Genomic DNA, 22,520 nt, shown 5'->3' with positions numbered 1-22,520 from the left:
TGTCAGATATCGATATTTGTGGTAGTTGTGTTCGTGTGCAGGTGTAGATTTCAGCTTGAGCTGCCACACTAGATTTACATATCAGGAGTTATAAAACTAGAGCTGCATGTCGTATGAGTTTGCACTCTCACATTCCTTTTTGGTCCTGTGGATTATGTGTTCTTAAAGAGCATAAAATGCTTTTATATTTGCTCATTCTAGTTATTTTCACTTGCTGGTTTAGTGCAGCAATCTATTGTGATCTAAAGGTTTAGGATTCCAAGAAGTTTAAGCTAGAAAAGCTTTGTTACTATTTTTACTTTGTATTACAGTACAAGTATCTGCCATTGGATCATACAAACCGCGCTAAAACCTGGAATATGACAGTCCTTAAATCCTATTCCTGATTAAGAATGACTGGATGAGAGACAAAACAATGAGCATAAGGGATCTCATGATACTCATGTGGAAGATTTCATTAATTGGCTCAGATGTAACATTAGTATGAACAATGTTCTCCATTTGCCACAAAGAATAAGGCAAATTTGCCCAATATTTACCATGGAACTACACAGTCGCTCTTCCACAGATCTTGCTAACGAGGAATGCTTTCACCAGGCTGTCTTTTTAACTATACAGTCAGACAAGCAGGTGTCGGATCCATTGTTCGACAACAGCAGGAGAACCATACCATGGTCTTGTAGCATCATCAGAACCAACAGGTGAATGGTAAACTCCTTCCAGAGTGACATTAAGTGCACCTTTCAGATGGGCTGAAACTTCTGGTACAACTCCATCACCCCAGACATCTGCCTGGCCACAAACCTGGTAAAGTTTCAGAAGAAAGAGTAGTTAGGTAACGATTATTTGCTCATGGATAACTTTATGTAAACAAAATAAAGATTGGTATTTTGAGCATTATTGCACTCAAGAGCTCTTTTGTATAAACCTGCTTGTAGCCTTGACCAACAAAACGTGTACGGAAAGTGGAGCCTGTTTCAGTCTCTGCATTTGTGTTGCTTACAGCGGCAACCTCTGACATTGGCTGTTCAGCACCATCCATGACTTCAGAGCTGTATGTTGAACTTGAATCAAAGAAACGCGACCCTTGAATATACCTAGACAAGTGAAATCAATTCGGTTTTACTCAGCAAGGATTTAAGGTAAGAAATAATTTCTGATCCAGCAAAGGATGGTTTTTTGTCATCTGCCTAAACCTTAATAGGCACAGACTAGATAGTTTTAGTTTGGACTGAATTATTAACAACCTCGTTAAGTAGATCTTAGGTCTGTATGTCAAATACTCAAATTAACGGATCAAACAGGAAGCAATTCCTCAAGCAAGTCAGTACTTATTCCCACAGTTGTTTGGTGTTTCATTGTTCTTAGTTAAAATGCATGCACAACTATATAGGAACAATGTCAGATAGTTCATTTCCATAATCAGATAGTTGAGTAGCTTCAAAAATCCCTTTCACTATCATTGAGCATTGAACGAACTAAATGAAATGATGTGTCATTGCAGTGAAAACAGCCTTCACAAGAAGCACTAGAAATCAAGCACATGAATAAAACACCAAAATTTTGATAATTACCTCCCTGCTATACATACATATCTAAGTTCTGGAGAATAGACAGCTTTTCCGCAATTCTTTTCAACGTAATACAGCAGGCCTCTGGTTTGATCAATTACTCCTGGCAAGCCTTTAGGTGGTGGCCTAATGAAACCAAATATCAGTGTTAGGCTTATAGAAATCAATCACCATAAGAAATGCCACCTATTAGATGTGTAGTATAAATAATTGCATAAAGAATAGCTATACAATAGATGAATAAATCTATACATACAGGTGGGGGGTTCCTAGAGTCAGTAACAAGGAAATGTCTGAGGAGCCGAATTCCTGCAAATAGACACGTGCGAGCCACCCTCCAGCTGAATGCCCAATAAGAGATAAAGTTCCACTCTCACCTACAACAAATGTGGCCTGATTATGGGACTGCAACATATCCTGTTGAGTAAAGAGGACTGTGTAGGTCAATCAAGATTGAAGGTCATATTTATAGAATTTTGTAAAAGAAAACGCCAACTTTTAATTGTAGCTATCGGAAGTGCTAAGACAACATGCTGCAAATCCTAGAAAGATGAAGTAAAGACAAAGAAGGATGTGGCAATCTGGTTAACCACAATGAAATATATGTTTTGGGACTTGCAGCTACCTAGAATGAGTAGATACTAGATAGGACAGAGAATAATGCCTTGTGTTCAATTTCAGAGTAAATTTGTGCAAGTAAAAGACTCCAAACATGAATTTTGGTCAGGTCATAATCAAGTGGTAGAACATTAGATATTGGATCCATATTGATGCAAGCAGACTCACATCTACTAAAATAAAGGGGAGTAAATGACGAAGACTAAAGAAATATTTAGTCCAAATTATGATCAAGTGGGAGAATACTTATATCTAGACAAACTGGACTGCCAGAGTACATATCATGTTTAGCCATGATGTGTTAAGAGATGTACTGTATACTACATAAATAAAATAACAAGACCATAACCTCTACAAGAAAGACTAAGTTTTGAACATTAATTGCAGTTAGACAGTCAAATGACTTACTGTGACCATATCCCCGTGTTATTTAGACTCTGTGAAAATGAGTAGCCTAACAGCAGGGACAAGAAGGAATTAATGATTTGTTTGGACTTCAACTACAATGTACATGATGATAGGAACACTTTGCAAACAAGAAGGTTTATCAAGGCATTTAGGACCAGAAAGGAAAGTAAAGGCATGTGAATCGATAAGAAGTACAGAAAGAAAGTAAGAACCAGCAGAAACTTGTGTGTGTTTTCTTACGCGTGACAGAGAGAGAGAGCAACGGTGAAACATATTAAAAGAAATTCTGAGATCAATAGTAGTGAAAGTAAACTTATTTGAGAACCTTGAGCCAATTCTTTTGCTTCACTGACGGCTTCATCAATTCTTTTGAGGTACCTGGCCAAATTTTTTAATTAATGTACAAGCATATAGCTTGATAGCTGCTAAGCACCGGTATTTTCTCTTTGAACGAAAACCAAAAAATCTCAAAATAAGGATCAACCCCATAATCACTAAAAGGAACAGCATGAGAAAAATTGTAACATTGCTACCAGTCAAGCACTGGTCGAGGCTGGAGAGTGCCACGCCAATAATTTGTGTCCAACAAACCAGCAGCATTCCTCAGCCAATCAATTCTTGAAACTTTTGCTATTGCTGTTGGCACTCCATAGCCTTTCAGTATAAGAGCCAGCTTCTCATAGTCATTTGTATTGTTCCCTAAACCCTGCAGAAATTTAAATGATAAACTCAATTAGTATCCATTACCACAAAAATCAATGTATCCCTCTATCTATAGTTCATAAGTCACAAATGATACCACAGAAGTAGCGATGAAATTCCAGACCCCGCCACCCCTCCTAAAACGCCCACAAGGCGAACTCCATAGCAAAACTTGCACCAAGTAACTTAACCTGAAGAATTACTACATCAACTCTATCTTTTTAAGTTATTTGGGTACACCTCAAAAATAACATCTAATATAAGCTCTAGTCACAACTCAAAAGAGTACAGTTGTCCAAACAACTTTTTATCTCTCATCTTTGATGCCTCACTTATTTGATACTCCACTAATTGGAAAAGCAAGGATGAATTAAAAAAAAAGGATATAATTTTCGAAACAAATTCAGTTTGCCAATACGACTACTATTTAGGACGGAAGTATAATATCATAAATTTATTGGTTTGGTGCAAAGACGAAGACTTTTATTGGAAAGTACATTAAAAAACCAATCTTTACTCAAAGGTTGGACTTCCTGTAACAATGGAACTCAACTTTTCAAGAAACTGGATAGGAGCAACAACATTGAAATTCGCGGGGAGGAAAAGAACATGTAGACAAAAAGGGTGAGAATAAGAATGAAGAATGAAGTGCAAACCGGAAGAATAACAGCAGGACGAATGGCGGTTGCAGTAGTTGTTGTCAAGGTAGATTCAGCTTGACAAGAAATGGCAGAGCAGCAACTGAATTTGTTTGGTGATGAAATGGTGGTGCATGGTGACAACCATGCTACTACATTCATTGTTATTTCCCTCACTTCCCTTCTCCACCCCATAAACTTTTAACTAACTATTCTATTTTATTTGTGGAGCTCATATTTCCACGACTCTTTCTTGCTTTGTCTGTCATTAAAAATATGCTACACTAAACTTGTATAATCTGAGTTTAACTTTGTGTTTGACACCAAATCTCAAGTTGATTGATGTAACTTGCAACGGTATAAACACGACTCGACTATAAGATAACTAAAGCAAGATTTCAGACCCTTGTTAAAGAATTTTACTTTATCTATTTCGATTTATGTGTTGTGTGTTTTGTACTAATTTATAAATCAAAAGAAAGATAAGAACCCACACAAATATGATCCACACAATTAGAATATCATTTGTGATATAAAAAAAAAAGAAATAGAAAACACAGTTTTTTCGGGGAAATAAACAGAACCCAAACCCGCTTGTCCTTATACTCGAACCCGACCCGATTCATCTTTGAAGCGGCTACAACTTTTACTTTTTTCGTGCTTCTATTTTGCCTTCGTTGATTCTTCAATTTCTTGTTTTCTTGTTCAAAAGGGTATTGTTTTTTTTTCTTTTGGATCAGTAATGGCGACTTTGGTTCGATCAGTTGCTCGTAGTTTGAGGAGAAAGAACTTATCTTCAATGTATTGCCCTGCCTCTACATTGCAGTCACATGCCACCAGTTTTGGTCAGTTTTATTCTTCTTCTTGTGCATCAAGAATCCATTTTTTTTGTTCAATTTACATGTGACATGGTTTATTTATTGTTGAATTTTGTGTATGCATATTTACTTTTTGTATCGTTGTTTTTGTGTTTAAGAGGATTACATAATATACTTTTCAAATGAAATGCGCAAGATTGCTTATATTATGTTTGCATTTCACAATGGAAGGGATAGAATTTAGCTTTGGTGGGTTTTTATTGAAAAGATGAGTTTTTAGCCATGATGATTGTTGTACTTACAATTGGTAAACTTGTTGAGATACGTAAGAGAACATGATTTTATCTCTTTTGCTAGTGCTTCCCAAAAGAAAAACAACTTTTTTTTGAAGTAGTACTTTGGATGTATTGTTTCTGGAAGCTCTCTTTTCTTTGATTCTTCATTTTCAACCTTTTGGGCTGGGGACATTAGTTTTGCAGCTTGCTACTGTGAGTTAGCGATTCATGAGGGTGATGACCAATTTCTTTGGTATATTACTTACCGTTTCACTAATAGGAAACAGATGTATATGGATGGCAAATCATTTTTACAGACAATTCTTGCGTTAAGAAGTTGGATGCCAAAAATTGATTTCTTTTGTACCAGTATAGTTGAATAGCTGCAAACATTGAACATTCCAAAACAGAAGGTGGAAATACAACACCAAATTTAAATAAATAGGAATGGAACAAGGTGAGCCTCCTTATTGCTACCCCTCAAGGAGATGGTGCAAAATAAAGTGACTGATGACTGTATGGAAGGTGGGTAATCCATCTCCGTATGTCCCTACTAACGATGAAGGGGTATCAGGTTATGGGGTTATGTTGCATACATGGACTTTTCAATCTTTACATTGGCTGATTGAAACAAATCCCATATCGATATTATTGATTTAAGATTTATATTTGTGTTGTATGGTATAGTTAGGAATTTCATGGTTTGCATTCCAGGTTTTAAGGACGTAGCAGAAGAAGAAAAGAGCAAGATGGTTGGGAATGTCTTTACAAGTGTTGCTTCAAACTATGATCTCATGAATGATCTAATGAGTGGTGGACTTCATCGTTTGTGGAAGGACAGGTTAGATCCCACCTGAAAGATCGTAAAAAGTATCACAGTTGAAATGGAAACTATTTCCTGATTATATCTTTGTCATCTTCATTTCTTGTCTCAATTTTCATGTCAGATTGGTTTCGAAGTTGAATCCATTTCCTGGAATGAAGCATCTTGATGTGGCTGGTGGAACAGGTGATACTTTTGGCATTGAACATTGATCCTGCTATGTGATTATGTAAAGCTTGGATTAAAAGAAGGAAAGCACCATTGATTGGCAATGTTGCTTGCTCAGACTCTTCAAACATGCCACGGAATGCATTTTGGATCCTCCAAAAGTAGTTCATTTTTGGAGGATCCAACATGGGTGTAGCAAAATTTTGAAGAAGTCCGAGCTACACAGTTGATAAGATGAGAGCAGAAAAATGCTTTTAGCAGATCCGAAGCAGGATCTAGAAGTGATAATATTCCTTTGAAATTTCTATTTTAATGTCCAGTGGAGGAATGTAATGCAATAAATACCTCCACCAAGCTTTGCTTCTTCAGCTAATAAATGTAGCTAGAATTACAAAATTTGAACCCTGGACCTATTGTCCATTTTTCCAATTAGCTCAACCTGAATTAAGTACATGGTATAATATTTCAGGCGGTCTTTCGTTTATGTGCTACTTTATTTCTCTCTTATTTTTTTTTATCTAGTTGGTCTCTAATATTCTTTGTGGGTGGGAAGGGGTGGGTAGGGGGAGGGAGAGAGAGATAAGGCTTGATAGCAATCAAAGCCAAAAAAGTTCATGTATTTGGAACTTCGTTATCAATGACTGAACTTGTGATTGGTGGGTCATTTGGAAGGGAAGGAGCATTAGAGTGTCTGCGTACAAGGAAATCTCTATGCTTAACAACGAAAACAATTGTATATATTTGCTTAGGCTTTGGTGCAACATGACTCCACTAGATATATATGATAGTTTGACATTGTTGACTTTATTAGCTCAGTACACAACTTGTAATGTTCGCATCTTTTTGGTTGTAACTCTTCCAAATTGTTGCACTTCACCTATTAAAAAGATAACTGAACTTGTGATTGGCTAAGCTGCATTCATTTGCATTCGATCATTCAGCTACGTGAAATACACACTGGGTATGCTCTTAAAGATTGAATTTAGAATTTTATTGGTTTCTGTATGGTCTTATCCCTCTTCTGTCTTGAATGCAGAGTGTAAAAATACTCTTGCCTATTTTACTTTCAGTATGTTCTCTTCGTGGTAGTGATTATTTATTTTTGTATTTCCTTCAATCCACTTGAGTGAAAAACTTCCTAATTTTTCAGGGGATGTTGCTTTCAGGATCCTTGAAAATATAAAAAATGTCAAACGCAGAGCTATGCAAGATGTTCTTGATGATGACATGATCGAAGAAACTAGAATTTATGTATGTGACATCAATCCAAACATGTTGGGTGTGGGTAAGAAGAGGGCCGAACAGCGAGGTAAATAGCTCTAATTTTTTGCTTTATCTTGTTTGCATTCCGTGGATAATTGGATGTCAATTTGGGATTCTGGTAGGGAAAACTGAAGTAAATCAGTAATGCCTCTCTGTTGTTGGACATCTTTTTTAACAATATGCAGGTTTTGGACTGGAGAAGTCTCTCGTTTGGGTAGAGGGAGATGCAGAAGCCTTGAGCTTTGAAGACAACTCAATGGATGGATACACAATTGCTTTTGGTATCAGGAATGTTACACACATAGAGAAAGTTCTTGCAGAAGCATATAGGTAATATTTTTTCCTGGATGTGATTGAAAGGATTGAGGAAGGGATAATTTTATAATTTGATAAGATCATATGAGTGCTCATGAGTCTTCACTATACATCATTATAAGCTAATAATGTTTATGTGGAGTATCTTTTCTTTCCTCTTTCTCTTTGTATAAGTGTACATAATGGAATGTCACCAATGATTCATGTAGTCGGTGTCAATCTTGTTAAGGTTAAAACATAGTTCACTGGTTGAGTGATCATATCTGAGTGTCAACTAGTAAAAGATGCTATGCAAGTTTCAAATGTCTTACATAGTACCACTAACAATTGTGTCGACAACATGAAAGGATATGCTCTCTAAACACCTTTGATTCCTTTCTACTTCATCTAAAAAAACACCTTTGATTCCTTTCTTTCCACAGAGTCCACTATATGCATGCAGGTATTGACCTTGAAACATCTTTAACACTCTAATTCAAACACCCTTAGCATCTCTAATGAATAGAATAACATCTATTCTCCTAGAACAATGAGCCTAAATATATGTATTGCATCTAACTAATGCCTATTAATAGTCATGCTTGTAATCATCATGTCTTAAATTCGTCAATGTATCCTCTTTGCTTCTCTTAACTGTATTTCCTTGCTTTTTATTTGGAGCAATATGGCAAATGTACGTGATAATCACGACGTTGAGGCCATGATTGACCTTAATAGCTCTTTACGTAACTTGTAAGATCTTCTTTTGAGGTAATTTGGTGTACGTTGCAGCATGTTCTTAATCATGGTGCTTATAAAAGATTTTACCTTTATCAAAAAGAAAGCTTCTACCATTTTGTTAGGTTTATGTAGCTTCACCTTTCGGCATATGGCCTTTGCTGCTTGTGCAGCCAAAGTTTCGTCTGCTTTCTTTCTTTCCGATGGCCTATTGGGTGGCAACACACCTCTTCCTGTGATCATTCTTGTGGTACCGTGTCTCTTCTAACAAAGCTACAGCCGGATTGTGCCTCTTTGACCCACTTTGGTGGCATTAGCTTCTTTATGGCGACCACTTTGACGGTTCATGCCTCTTTCAGGCAATTGCTGGAGTGTCAAAAAGCGCCTCTTTCCAGTTATTGTTCCTCTGTGCCGTTCTTTCTAATCTCGAGACACCTCTATCTGACAATTTTCCAGTGGTGCTGTATTTATTTCCCGTGATTATTCTAGAGGCACCATTCTTTTTGGTGACCGCTCCAATGCAAGTGCATCCTTTCCATCCAACATTCTGGCAACAACTTATAGAGATTCCGGTGGCAGAGCTTTTCTGGTGATTTTCCATTAAGATTTTGTAGTAATGTTTGCTTTCAATGTTCTCAAAATAAGCAAGTTCTAGTTGTTATTTTTCCCTTTGTGTTTGAGGGAGCGTGGTAGAATGTTTGACAATTAAATTCTTAAGTTGGATGTTGTTGTTTCTTCCACTAGACAAATGTCATAGCTTTGGCAGTTCATGGTGGTATATAAAGATGGAGACTGTCTGTTTCCTCTAGCTTAGCAGTTAATTAGGGGCCTTGTAATAGTCAAGATATCAGAGTGTAGAAAATCCCCCCTTCTCACATTGGAGGTCACAGGACTTTAATAGGTCTAGTAATTCGTAATTATACTAAATGGTAAATCGTTGCTTTTTTATGTGCACTTTTGAAAGTTTCATAAACTTCTGATTCAAAAGCAAATCTCAAGGATCTTTTTTTTTTTTTTGCTTTTTTACCATCTCTTGGAGTACTGTTGCATAGGATTTTGAATGTTACTCGTGTGAGTGCTTGGCGAAAGTTTATATGGTTGATTGCTGCGATCAAAATACCCTTTTTTCTTGTCTCAAGCACTGATCAAGTGGTCAATATGTTAGACTTGATGGTTTTTGTTTGTTTGTCAGGGTGCTTAAAAGGGGAGGAAGGTTTCTCTGCCTTGAACTAAGCCACGTTGATATCCCGGTTTATAAGGACTTGTAAGTTTTCTTGTCATAGGATGAATGGCCTATATAACTTCACTTATTTATTACTCCCTCTCTTTCAATTTGTTTGGCCTATTTTGACTAGTCACAGAGTTTTAGAAAACAAAAAGGACTTTTGAATCTTGTGGTCTTAAATAAGATATGTCAAATGTACCAAAATGTCCTATAATGCCATGTCGAAAATTGGAATTAAAGAGTTGCTAAATAGGGGAAAAAGTCCATTCTTTTTAAGTGACTAAAAAGAAAAGTAGGTCAAACAAATTGAAACGGAGGGAGTTATTATTATCACCATGCAATTGTTCAGCACATTGATAAGAGGTCCATGAATATTGTTTGACCTACTCTGTTATATATTCAACTTTTTCCCCTTCTGCCTTCTTTGTTTGGATAAGTAGTAACTGTGCTCCAAAGGTTATCACTTTTAATGCTGTTTCCCAAGACAGCTTAATGGGATTCCTTTGTTTACCAAATAAATACCGAGTATGAGGGGAAAGGGAAAAGAAAATAAAACATTCCCTCAGGCCTAATTTGAAGTTCAAATAGCTATGTACTCTGAGTTTCCTTTTAATGGATGCTGCTTTATATACAAGAACTTTTGCAGCTTGGAACGACCTGGTGGAACTTTTGCAGCTATCTTAACTGAAGTCTGCATATATTTCTCTGCTTCTGATATTTTATTTTGAATTCAAAAGATCTAATCTTTGCTCGTAAGAATCAATACTTAGATAACATGATTAGCAACAGTTCTTTTCTATGTCAATGGATTAAAATCAGTTGTGCATGAACTTTGTTTGTACTATGCTGATTTTCCTTGGGTTTGGTTTGTCAAAATTTGAGATTTGTGATTCATTACGTATGATAGCGCTTGTACGAGCTCTCTCTTGCAGATCTGAAATTTTTATTTTTCTTTTTTCCCTCTCTTTTTCTTCAGATATGATGTCTACTCATTCTCAGTCATCCCAGCAGTTGGTGAGCTAGTGACAGGTGATCGAGAGTCTTATCAGTACTTGGTTGAGAGCGTCCGCCGTTTCCCTCCACAGGTATTAAGTGTGTAACTTTCTCTCATTTGTTGCAGCATCAGATAATTTGTTCACCGTAATTGCACCATGGTGAATCCCAGTTAATGGCCACTTCCTGAGGATCGCTAAATATCACCAATTTAAGAACTCGTATGCATGTGTTTTTCTTTGTGTACTTCTGTGCAGCGAGATTGTAGTTCTTGTGATCATGGATGGATGCATTTTCTAAACAAAAGTTAAATTCTTTAAAAGGCTCTTGTAATGAAATGAAAAAGTATGATCAGCACTTCACCTGCAATAATAGAAAATTTTCATATGTTGGTAGAACTTTCCTTCTCTGTTACTTACCTTTGTCCTATTGTTCCTTCCAATTTTCAATTTAAATATTCTGCATAGGATAGATAAGGTCATCCAAAAGGTGTGTATGTGTGTGTTTATAAAGGAATTGGGTGATTCCAACCATTGCCTTGAGATTCTGGCGTTTGATGATTTTCATAGATTCTTTCATATGATATCAAAGCCAACCTTTGGTAATATTGTTTCACTGGCATTCAGAATCATAGGTAAACTCCAGAAATAGGGTCCCCCTTTCTTTATAGGATGTCCTGAATTAGATGTATAATGGGAAGTATCTAAAGGTTTTGAATCAGTGCTTTAAAATTTTTGAGTTGGTCTTTTAGGAACATTACCCTATATTTATCTACAATTCATGCAACTGCTTCAGCTTTTTCACTACTTTTTGCCTTTTATTGTATGCAGGAACAATTTGCAAAAATGATTGCAGATGCTGGATTTCAAAAGGTAGAATACGAGAACCTTGTTGGTGGAGTTGTCGCAATCCATTCAGGGGTGAAGTTCTAGAGTTCTTCTCAAAGCTAATGTGCGACTGGCTGGTTTTTGACCTCTATGATACCAGGAAGATCGCACAAAGAAATAGTATAAGGTTCACAATGATACGTCTTAGCCACATAGATACAAATTTAGAGAGATGGGTATTCAATGTATTCTATGTTTCTGGAATGGCCATGTTTTTAATTTTCTGAGAGCAGCATGGCCTTTCTCATGAACTGTTTTAAAGATTAGTTGCAAGTTTGTGACTTCATAGGAGTAATTTTCTTCTGCCTGAAACCAGTTTCATTAAGTAGAAATGAAGCTCAGTTATGAATAAGTTGCTGCTAAAGTCCACAATACTCTGTGTTTTAGCTTGATTAGTAAACATCAACACAGTTTGTACTTGAGTTTACAATGAAAAACATGTTATTCAGGTGGGAACAAGATGTAATTTCTCTGTTACTGTTGTTCTTATGTCCTAACAAATATCTTCATACTTGCTCATTTCTTCTTCTTCTTTTTCCTTTCATCTAGTCGTGAAAGAAGTAATGAAAAGGAAATTGGGAGCAAAGCACGTTCGTTATTGCACGTATAATTTGCATTAGTCTCTCTGTTCTTAATCTATTAATGTGAGATAAACTAGCTAAAACTTTTTTACCTTTTGTCTAACTTTCTGTAAACAACATTTAATTTACATGTGTTAAGCATATAACTAGCGTTCCTAAGGCAGGATCAATTATATTTAAACATTATGTCCTACAAACTCTTCCCTAGTTCCCTTTGCTTTTCTTTTGAATGATCTCTTTTGATTCCCATAAAAAAAAAAAGTTAAAGCTTTAAGCAAAATAGTGTAAATTATTAAAGTTGAAAAAAAAATGGTGTCACAATAAAACGATAAAACTCTTATTTTGCTTCAAATGACTTTTCTATCGTCTAAAACTAAGTATGTCAGTGTATTTATTTTCCTCTTCTTTATCCTTTATTCTTTATTTTTATTTTATCTCTCCAACCTATATATAGGGAAAATAGTGTTTTTTAGGAGCGGTAGCCATGGCTTACTCCTTGTACTCCGCCATACCCAAAAAACCTCTAAACTCAATCTTCATTTCCTCTCCCAATTTCATCTTCAATACTGTTAACAAACACATCACTTGTGTAACTCCATCAATTTTTCCCCGTCTTCGAGGGTATTGTACTTGGGTATCGGCTGTTTCATCTTCTGTAGCTGAGAAAGATGAACACTTAAGCCGTCACGCGAGTCCTGGAATTGTAGCCAAAGAATATGCTGACCTTAATCTCCCTGAAAAATTTTCTGAGGTTTGAGATTTTTTTAAAAAAAGACTACATTTTTATAACTTCTTCAAGTACAATGTACTACTATGCTGAGTTTTCATGTATGGTTGCCAACTAATTTTACTAAATATTGGGTTAAATTAAGCTAGTGTGAGTTCATTGAGGTCTTGTTTGATGTGAAGGATAAGGGATAACTAATTTCGAGATTAATTTTAGGATGAGTTTATCCCATGTTTGGTTGGGATAAAAATGGTATTTGTTGCAATATGTGTGTGCATTTTTATACTCACTTTAATCAAATGATGTTATAGGATGTTGGTAATCTTCGAATAAGGCAGCATGTCAATCCTCTGCGACGTGGTCTCATGGTATAAATTATGGCTATTTATATATGTAAAGCTTCTCCCCTTATTACCTCAGCTATAATTTCTGAAACTTTACTTCAGAAAGAAAAATCAGGATGGAATAGAACTCAAATGATTTCTTTTTGTTTTGTTGTATAATTTATCATGAGAAGATTCCTGCAGAAGCACCAAACTGGAAGGAGGTGTTTGAGGATGCAACATTGCCTCTGATGGTGGATATTGGGAGTGGTAGGAACCTGTTTGCCTTTTGATTTCTTTAACGTTTTATTTCTTCTTATAGTTTATTTGTTTTAATTTACATGTTTTCCATTAAAGATCTAGTAGTTTAGTATGGTCCATCACTTATCTGTGAAAAACTTGCTTCAAACTGCATGAAAGTAGTTGGTTATACAAATAGAATAGCAATTTATGCCAAAACCTTAAAGGTTGTAAGGTGTTACTTTCACCCCTCATTACCACATATCAGATAAAAACCTTTTTACTTATGGACCAATTTAAATAGTCACCCTATTCCAGAAGTTCAACAATTAGCTGTTTGCAAACGAAATTAGATAAAAAAAGTCACCCTTCATTTACTACACATCGCTTCCCAATTATTTTCTTCAGAAAAAACTATATCTGAAGAATGTTGACGGCAAGACATAGTTTTTTGAAGAAAATAAACAACGTGAAGCGATATGTAGTAAATGAAGGGTGATTGTTTTATCTGATTTCCTTTGTAATCAATCAGCTAAATGTATTTTTACTAGTTGAAATTTTGAATAGGGAGTCTTTTTAAATTGGTCCGTAAGTAAAAGTGTTCTATCTGATATGTAGTAAGTAACACCGATATCCTTTGTAACAGATAAAAGTCTTTGCTTGTTACACTTTTGGAATAGGGTCACTTGTAAATGATGTTGATGTTATTCTGAACTTCTTAGAGCCCCTGCATAGTAAAGGGATTCAGTCCAATGTTTCACACTAGTAGGATTTGCTTGGGCCATATATCATTAAACCATTAGTTTTATTTCTTAAGACAAAATTTACACTTATCACTACAAGGCATACAAGTCTTTAACCAGAATAAGAAGTCTTGACAAATACCAGACCTAATGTAGGTGTAACCACAACAATAAAGCATTAATTCAGCTGGTGGTATCGACTATATGGATCCTTTACTTCCATTTTATTATGTTCTTTAGCCAAAATCTACAAGGACTCTATTTTAGGGCTTTTTAGACAACTTCACCCTTTTATTACCTTCAATCATGTTGCATCTACATACCAGTCTATCTCGAGGTCTATGTACCATCTGAAACAACCTTCATGTTATCCTTTATGTGTTCTATTTGCAGCCATCTGTTAGTAAAATCCGTTTTTAATTTGTCCAATCTCATATGGTCACATTTGTGGATATTAGAGATCCAACATTCACTCCCATATGATATTGTTAGCCTTTCAATTTATCTCACATATCTTCTATTTTTTTCTCTTCCCTTGAGCCTTTAGATACTGCTATTCTATGTTCTTGTGATTTCTTAGATCTTAGAAAGGAGATTGCAGGTAGTGGGAGATTTCTTATGTGGCTTGCTAAGAGAAATTCTTCATCCATGAATTATCTGGGATTGGAAATTCGGCCTAGGGTATGTCGGTAGCAACTTTGTCTAGTAAAAAGCACTTTCATTCTGTTCAGATACTGCTATTTCTGTCTTGGATTCTGAAACTGCAATATTATGGGTTATCGAAAAAGTGTAGTATTGTGGTACTTATGGTTGAGACTATCTTTTCCTTCTGCAGTTGGTCGCACGGGCTGAGTACTGGATAAACGAGCTGTGTCTAAAAAATGCGTAAGGCTTGGAAAAGTCCTGATAGTCCACTTAAAAAATGTTTATGAAAACCTGTTCATGTATATCTAAATGCAGACATTTCATCTCTACGAATGCCATGGTTTCCTTCCAACGACTTGTATCTACTTATCCTGGACCATTAATGCTAGTTTCAATCTTGGTGAGTTCCCTTTTATGCTGGAAGTATACAGGAAAGGGTTTTCTTGTGCCAATTAACCTTTCTTGTATGCATGAAGTTTGGTTGACTTAAAGCTGAATAGTTAGTTCCTCATGTCTGCAGTGCCCAGATCCGCACTTCAAGAAAAAACATCATAAAAGAAGAGTGCTGCAGAAGCCTTTGGTCGATTCCATAGTGAATAATTTAGAACATGGGGGACAGGTACCTGCTCGGAGCTTCTAGACTGTTGGAATAGTTGACTAATATTCTGTGTGCATAGATTACTTGTTGTACTTGTTGATGCTCTGTGCATCATTCAGTTTGCCAACTTCTATTTGGCTTTTAGCGCCTGGTTTGAGGTATCATTAGGTAGTGCCACAGTGTTTGAACTTTTAAGTGAGTTAAACCTAACTTGTATAGTAAAACTATATGCATAACACTATTTAATCTTCATAGGGAAAAAATTGTATATGATGAGACAGTCTTAGAATGTACTGACAACTATTTTGCATCTATTAGTGGGCATATGACTCATCTTGTCTATGATGTCACTTCCAAATATTTTTAGTCTTGCTCCCAGCTGATTGGATGTTTGATCCTAGTTAATTTTATCTAGCGCATGAGGCTCTTTTTATCAATTGGACTAGTAATTGTTATGTGTTTGTGGCTGCAGTGCTTCAATCTTCTTTTCTGGAAAATATAGAAGAGGATTTAAGTAATTTCGTAATTTAGAGCTGGCTATAGTTGCTTTAGCTGATGATTTGTTTTATGTTAATGCAGTCAAAAGAAGTCATATTAGAAGACAAAAATGTTAATGTAAGGACGAAGAGTTGCCAATATTTAGCCTTTCCGGTAGTGAAGTAGGGACTGTAGGGTTCACCTTGATCTATTAACAATAATCTGCTTACTTGCTAGTTGCTACAGTGCTTGAAGAGGATATTGTTTATCTTGGCTTTAGTGGAAGAGAGATTTTGGCAAAAAGAAGAATATTGCTGCAAATGGAATGGTTTACAAAGTCCATAGTACAAGAAGAGAGATAATATAAGATGACACAGATCATATTAATTACCTGAAAACACGGAAATGATTTTCTAATAGCTGAGGAACTAAAAGCTAGTTCAATTAAGAATGCTATGTTCGTTTGTTGGCTGTATGTACTTTTGACTGCAATGACATATATATATATATATATATATATATATATCCAGCTGAAATTGAAGCATGATCAATTGCCCAACTACGCAATACGTATACATTAGTTCCAATTGGTATCAGGGACTGGACAAGGGAGAGTGAAGGGATATGCATCTTATGGACTTGGATCCATGGTTGTTCAAAATTGATGATCCAAAACTTGTACCCTAGGTGTTAGCTCCAAATGTCTCAGATTCTTTTAGGCTTTGACCCTTCTCTCCAAACTTGTGATTTACTTGCTTGACATCACCAAAATATCATGATGTCAATTGTCAGTGGTTTCAGTTGAAAAGTGTAACACAATGCTTTAACAGGTTATCTACCCTATTTATGGCTAAAATTGTTTACTGTTTCCTAACCTCTTGGTAGACCCTAAAATAAGTCTGCTTTGATTTGTGAGCAGCGTACATGGCACAAAAGTGATTTTAAAGCCAGCTATTCGTCTGATTTAATAATGTATAGGTTGCTTTCTTTTTCTGAATAAAATTTAGCTTCTGGTCTGTTTCATAAATGTACTGCACATCCATTCCATCTGATTATTTCGTGTTCTTAAGAAAACAAAAGCCCAACAATGAGCATTCACTTATAAATTCAGCTGAGCATCACATGCATAATCTTTTGTGTTTCATTGTTGCTTAAGCATTCTAATTGATGGTTGATAGGTCTTTATACAATCTGATGTGCTCGATGTTGCGCTTGAGATGAGAAATTATTTTGATGCTGTACCTGATAAACTAGTACATATAGATAGTGTTGATCCAAGTTTAACTTGTGATGATGATGGATGGGTTTTGAACAACCCAATGGGGATAAGAACTGAAAGGGAGATCCATGCAGAATATGAAGGTTGCAAAATCTACAGAAGGGTTTACATAAAAGTTCCACACTAACTCTCTGGTTCATAAGTTGCTGTTCTGGAGTTCAGGATCACACAATTTTGTTCTTAACTTTCTCCTGGCATTATTATGGGTCTTTGCAGTGCCCTTCAACACATCTATATTTGTACAACTCATTCTAATGTCTCCAACAATGCAAAGTTAAAACCATGGAGCTTGAAGTTCAGCTGTTGATAGTCGAGCTAGTGGCTTGATGGCATAATGAAGCCCCTTCAAAAGGAGAGCATGTCACCTACATCTCATGTAAACATTAGCTCTTTTCTTCCCTTTCATTTCATTTTTTCTTCGTTCGATCTTTGTAGTTTGTATCATGGACTGTATTGTTTGTTTTTAGTTGGTAAATTAAACGTTTCTTGGTTAACTAGGCAAAGATACTGGTTAATCTGTAACAGTTCATGTTGTTTTCACGTACAATAGGAATTATACTATTAAGTGCATACAGGTTCATTTTTCTTGATTTTTTGGAAGGACGAAAAATGAAGCCTTCAGTGTTGGATATTCTAAGGCATGACATGGCACTAAAGCCAAAATGCTTGTCAAAATTTAAATTCGATTTTGGTCCTGATTTTAATGCGCTTACTATTTGAAAAAAAAAGGTGGAGTAGTAGTATCTTTCTTTTTATAACTAGTGACATGCTTTCAAAATGGAGCCAGAATATGAAGTTAACGAGTTTTGAACCTCGCAAAAAAATTAATGAATTCATCAGAACCAGACAAAAATTGAAAGATTTAGCATCAGATTCTGTATTTGAAGAAAAGGGAATTGAGATGCATCGTTAAAAAAAATTTTCTCTTAAGAATATGCCACAGCCAATTATCACCCATTAGTATATGTAGCGTTTTTTTGAAGTAGTGAAACTTTCTAAAGAATATGTGCCACTTTAATTTGTGCCACAAATAATATACCTTATACATATGCTTTTTAAAACATCTGGATAACTTTAATTTAGTTTTATGATTTGTTGAAGGTGTGATTTGACTTTTTGTTCAATATTCAAGAGGGAGAAGAGGAATTATCGTATATTTATTAATGACTACTACTCAATATAGGGTTCAACAATCTTTAACATGTTTAAAACGTATCGAATGCAATCGTTTTTGTGGGCTTCCGCGCTTGCAGATTGGGGAACTTCTCAAACGCAATCGTCTTCGTGGGCTGCCGTGCTTGCAGATTGGGAAACTTCTCGCTCGGAATCGAAATCAGAATCGAGTGTGAACGAAGCCCAACAAAATGCCTCCGCAGCAAAAAAAAAAAACTTAGATATATAATGCTACTTTTGGCATAATAATTTCTAGAGGGAGGAGATTTGGTAAACCACCCGTTTGTTGAGTAGTACTAAAAGTTTGAACGTTAAATCAAGTGCCTAATTTAATATACTCATGCATGCTAAACAGTTTAATAACTTATTTCAATTGTAAGCTTCATTACGCGTTAATTAATTTCTTCATTATAATTTTTTTTTTAATTATACATAGTCAATTATTTTAAATATGGTCATTTTTGTACTACATAATTATTCTTCTTTGTTTTTTTGTTTGATGGTTGTTGTAATTGGTTTTTGATCATATCGGAAAGAATCGCGTTTTTACTTTTTCTTGAATATCATTTCTCTTTTTTAACTCATCGATGAATTTAATCAAATTTGAGTTCGTGTTAAGTGATTTACAATAAACTAAAACGTTTCGTATAAGATTCAAACTCAAAAATATATCAAAAGTGAATTCATTATAAGTTACTATTTGTCGTTCGAAATATTTCATTAATAAAGTGATTATTGATATCAAAGTAGACAAATCAAATTTTCCTTAATAATATATAATTAATATAAATGACACAATCCTTTTAACCAATTATCACAAGTTTGATCTTTGTCCAACAAAATTTAATCGATCCGTCTTAGTCAAATTTGATGTTTTGGATTTTCTTAATTGATTAATTAAAAAAAGGAATTATAAACATTTCTCCTAAGTCCTAATATTTGTTGAGATCACCATTAACAGTGATTGAAGAAGATTGAAGAAAAGAAGAAGAAAGTTTTATTCAATGTGTTGTTATTTACATTCAAGATATGTACATATATATATACAAGTAAAGAAGTTGTAACTAGAAGATTCTCTTCCTAACTGAATTCTAACTAACTTTTCTAACTAACTTTTTATTTTCTCATCACTCCCCCTCAAGCTTAGAATAAGAAAATATATTTTTCATTCCAAGCTTGTTAATAAAAGTTTCATGCAGAGGTTTACAAAGTCCTTTGGTGAGTAAGTCTGCTGGCTGGTCTTTGGTGTTTATGTAGTGAGTTTGTATTAGTCCTTCAACAATCTTTTCTCTAACAAAGTGACAATCTATATCGAAGTGTTTAGTTCTCTCATGAAATATAGGATGAGCTGCTATCTGAATTGCAGCTTTGCTGTCACAAAACACCCTTATAGGCAGCCTGATCTCTGTTTCCAACTCCTTGAATAAGCCTTTCAGCCAAACTATTTCTGCAACTGTTGTAGCCATACTCCTGAATTCTGCCTCTGCAGAACTTCTGGATACAGTGTTTTGCTTCTTAGCTTTCCATGATATTGCAGCATTCCCAAACTTTACTACATATCCAGTTACAGACCTTCTCGACTCTACACACGCAGCCCAATCTGAGTCACAATATGCTGTTAATTCTGAACTTTTACTACTTGGCATAAACAGACCAAGTCCTGTTGTTCCTTTGATATATTTCACTACTCGAATAGCAGCTTCCATGTGAGATGTTTTAGGTGAATGCATAAACTGACTTAACACTTGAACTACAAAGGCTATATCTGGCCTGGTCATTGTTAAATATAACAACCTCCCTATAAACCTTTGATATTTTCCAAAGTCATCTAACACTGTATCTTCTGCATTACTAACTTTGCCTGAACATTCATCAAACTCAATAGAAGTTAGCTTGTGATTAGTTTCTAGAGGAGTAGAAGCAGGTCTGCAACCTGTTAATCCTAGTTCAGATACAAGTCCTAAAGCATATTTTCTCTGATTCATGAGGATACCATCATTAGTTCTAGAGAATTCAATCCCAAGAAAGTATTTTAGCTCACCAAGATCTTTCATCTTGAACCTGTGTTGCAGATCTTTCCTGACTTGTTGTATATGATGTAAACTACTGCCAGTTACTAATAGATCATAAACATATACCAAAATAACAAGCAACTCCTTTTCCACCTTCTTTATAAACAAGGAATAATCATAATGAGATTGTGTAAATCCCATACTACTCAATGCTTGAGTTAGTTTTAGATTCCACTGCCTTGGTGCCTGCTTCAAACCATACAAGGATTTGTGTAATTTGCAAACCATAGACTTCTCCCCCTGGATTGCAAAACCATCTGGAATCTGCATATACACCTCTTCAAGAAGATCTCCTTGAAGAAAGGCATTGTGAACATCCATTTGAAATACAAACCATCCATTAGAAGCAGCTAAGGCCACCACTGATCTCACAGTTACCATCTTGGCTACTGGTGAGAAGGTCTCAGTGTAATCTAGACCTTCTTGCTGACTATACCCTTTGGCCACTAGCCTTGCCTTATATCTCTCAACAGCCCCTGAGGCATGATATTTCACTTTATACACTCATTTGCAACCAATAGGAGTCTTATCTTGTGGAAGAGGAACAATAGTCCAAGTACAATTATCTTCTAGTGCAGTAATTTCTGTCTGCATGGCCTTAACCCATTGAGGATCCAAACAAGCTTCTTTATATGTCTTAGGTTCAATAATTGTAGAATAAGCAGCAAGAGAAATTCTATATGAAGGAGACAGTCTAGAATAAGAAACATAGTTGGAAAGTGGATATAAGCATGCATTTTTAGTACTAGGAGTAACATAGTTATCCAACTAACTGGGAGGTTTTGAGAGTCTGGTAGATCTTCTTAGAGAAGGTTGATTTTCTGTTAATACACCTATCTCAGAAAGTGAATGAGACTCACCTAAAGATGATGTAGAGACTGAGGTATCTGAAGTAGTAAAAGACTCAGAAGGACTAGAAGAATCATCAACAAAATATAGAACAGGAAACACAGGAGAAGGAGAAGATTGAAGATCTTTAAAAGGAAATATACCTTCTTTAAACACTGTGTCTCTGCTAACAAAGAAGGAGTGAGAACTCAGTTCATATAATATATAGCCCTTTTTTTATGAAGAATAGCCTAAGTGTATTGCAGGAATAGCTCTGGGAGAAAACTTATCCAAATGTTTGGGAGTAGTAGCATAGCGCAAGGAACCAAAGACTTTCATATGTTGAAGAGAGGGTATTTTACCAAACAATACTTCAAAAGGAGACTTATTTTGCAGTACTACAGAAGGCAGTCTATTCAGGATATATACTGCTGTGGACACACAACAACCCCAGTACTTCAAAGGAATACTTGCTTGAAACCTTAATGCCCTGGCCATATCAAGAATGGACCTATGTTTTCTCTCAACAATTCCATTTTGTTGAGGAGTATAAACAGAAGAACTCTGATGTATAACTCCACATTCCTTGAACAGACTAGACACTTGGGAGTTAACAAACTCAGTTCCATTATCTGTCCTGATACACTTAACATTGACTCCAAATTGAGTTTTCACCATACTTAGGAAATCTTTCAGAACTATAAGACAATCAGACTTAGTATGTAACAAAGAAATCCAAGTATATCTAGATTTATCATCCACCAATGTAAGAAAATACCTCTTGCCATCATGATTAGAAACTCTATAAGGACCCCAAACATCTCCATGTACAATATCAAATGATGCAGCAGAAGTAGTAATACTAACAGGAAATGGAAGTCTAGATTGTTTTGCAAGAGGACATACAGTACAATGATGATCTTCCAAAGATATAGAAGGTAAACATTTTATTCTACTGAGTACCTTAAGAGGAGCATGACCAAGTCTTTTATGCCAAAGATCACATAGAGAATTACACTTAACATTAGTCACCTTAGATTTGTCTATATTAGAAACTTCAGTAGTAGAATTATGAGCCTGAAAACCACCAATGTCAGCTGAAGTATCCAATCCAGTCTGAAGCAGATATAGACCTTGATCTTCTCTACTAATCCCCAGGACCTTCCCATTTGAGAGATCCTGAAAGACACAGAAGTCAGGAAAAAATATCACAGCACACTTCAGTTGCTTGGTTAACTGAGATACAGATAGTAGGTTGTATTTGAATTCTGGAATAAACAACACACCATTTACAGTCTTATCTGTAAGTACTAAGGATTCACCAATATGACTAATAGATGATTGACTTCCTGTAGGTAGATTGACATGCATATTACTCTTATCATCAAGATTTCTATATTGAGTCATTAGACT

At 35.5% G+C, this 22,520-nt stretch overlaps 3 protein-coding genes across 4 annotated transcripts; 2 read left to right on the top strand and 1 right to left on the bottom strand.

Annotated features, from left to right (window-relative positions):
- Positions 1-416: 416 nt before the first annotated feature.
- On the bottom strand, positions 417-4,439 carry LOC101262956 (uncharacterized). Its single transcript, XM_004229494.5, has 7 exons — positions 3,956-4,439; positions 3,131-3,303; positions 2,923-2,975; positions 1,828-1,948; positions 1,575-1,697; positions 929-1,097; positions 417-804 (listed from the first exon to the last, which is right to left on the bottom strand). Exons 1-7 carry the CDS (start codon positions 4,130-4,132, stop codon positions 619-621), a joined length of 1,002 nt encoding a protein of 333 aa, XP_004229542.2. The 5' UTR covers positions 4,133-4,439; the 3' UTR covers positions 417-618.
- Positions 4,346-11,898, top strand: LOC101262657 (2-methoxy-6-polyprenyl-1,4-benzoquinol methylase, mitochondrial). The gene is made up of 8 exons (XM_004229493.5): positions 4,346-4,782; positions 5,745-5,871; positions 5,978-6,039; positions 7,172-7,330; positions 7,470-7,614; positions 9,509-9,580; positions 10,518-10,626; positions 11,365-11,898. The coding sequence occupies exons 1-8, from the start codon at positions 4,680-4,682 to the stop codon at positions 11,464-11,466; spliced, it is 879 nt and encodes a 292-aa protein (XP_004229541.1). The 5' UTR covers positions 4,346-4,679; the 3' UTR covers positions 11,467-11,898.
- Positions 11,899-12,360: 462 nt separating this feature from the next.
- LOC101262350 (uncharacterized) lies at positions 12,361-17,644 on the top strand. Of its 2 annotated transcripts, XM_019215387.3 has the most exons (9): positions 12,361-12,753; positions 13,041-13,097; positions 13,247-13,322; positions 14,637-14,716; positions 14,871-14,920; positions 14,996-15,080; positions 15,201-15,299; positions 15,858-15,893; positions 16,934-17,644. In XM_019215387.3, the coding sequence occupies exons 1-9, from the start codon at positions 12,487-12,489 to the stop codon at positions 17,159-17,161; spliced, it is 978 nt and encodes a 325-aa protein (XP_019070932.2). In that variant the 5' UTR covers positions 12,361-12,486; the 3' UTR covers positions 17,162-17,644. The 2 variants fall into 2 exon arrangements, with proteins under 2 accessions (XP_019070932.2, XP_004229540.2); XM_004229492.5 differs by lacking the exon at positions 15,858-15,893.
- Positions 17,645-22,520: the final 4,876 nt, after the last annotated feature.

Source organism: Solanum lycopersicum, chromosome 1, assembly GCF_036512215.1.
Source record: "Solanum lycopersicum chromosome 1, SLM_r2.1".
Taxonomy (NCBI): domain Eukaryota; kingdom Viridiplantae; phylum Streptophyta; class Magnoliopsida; order Solanales; family Solanaceae; genus Solanum; species Solanum lycopersicum.
Note: the sequence above shows the minus strand (reverse complement) of the source record. Positions and strands in the feature narration are given on the sequence as shown.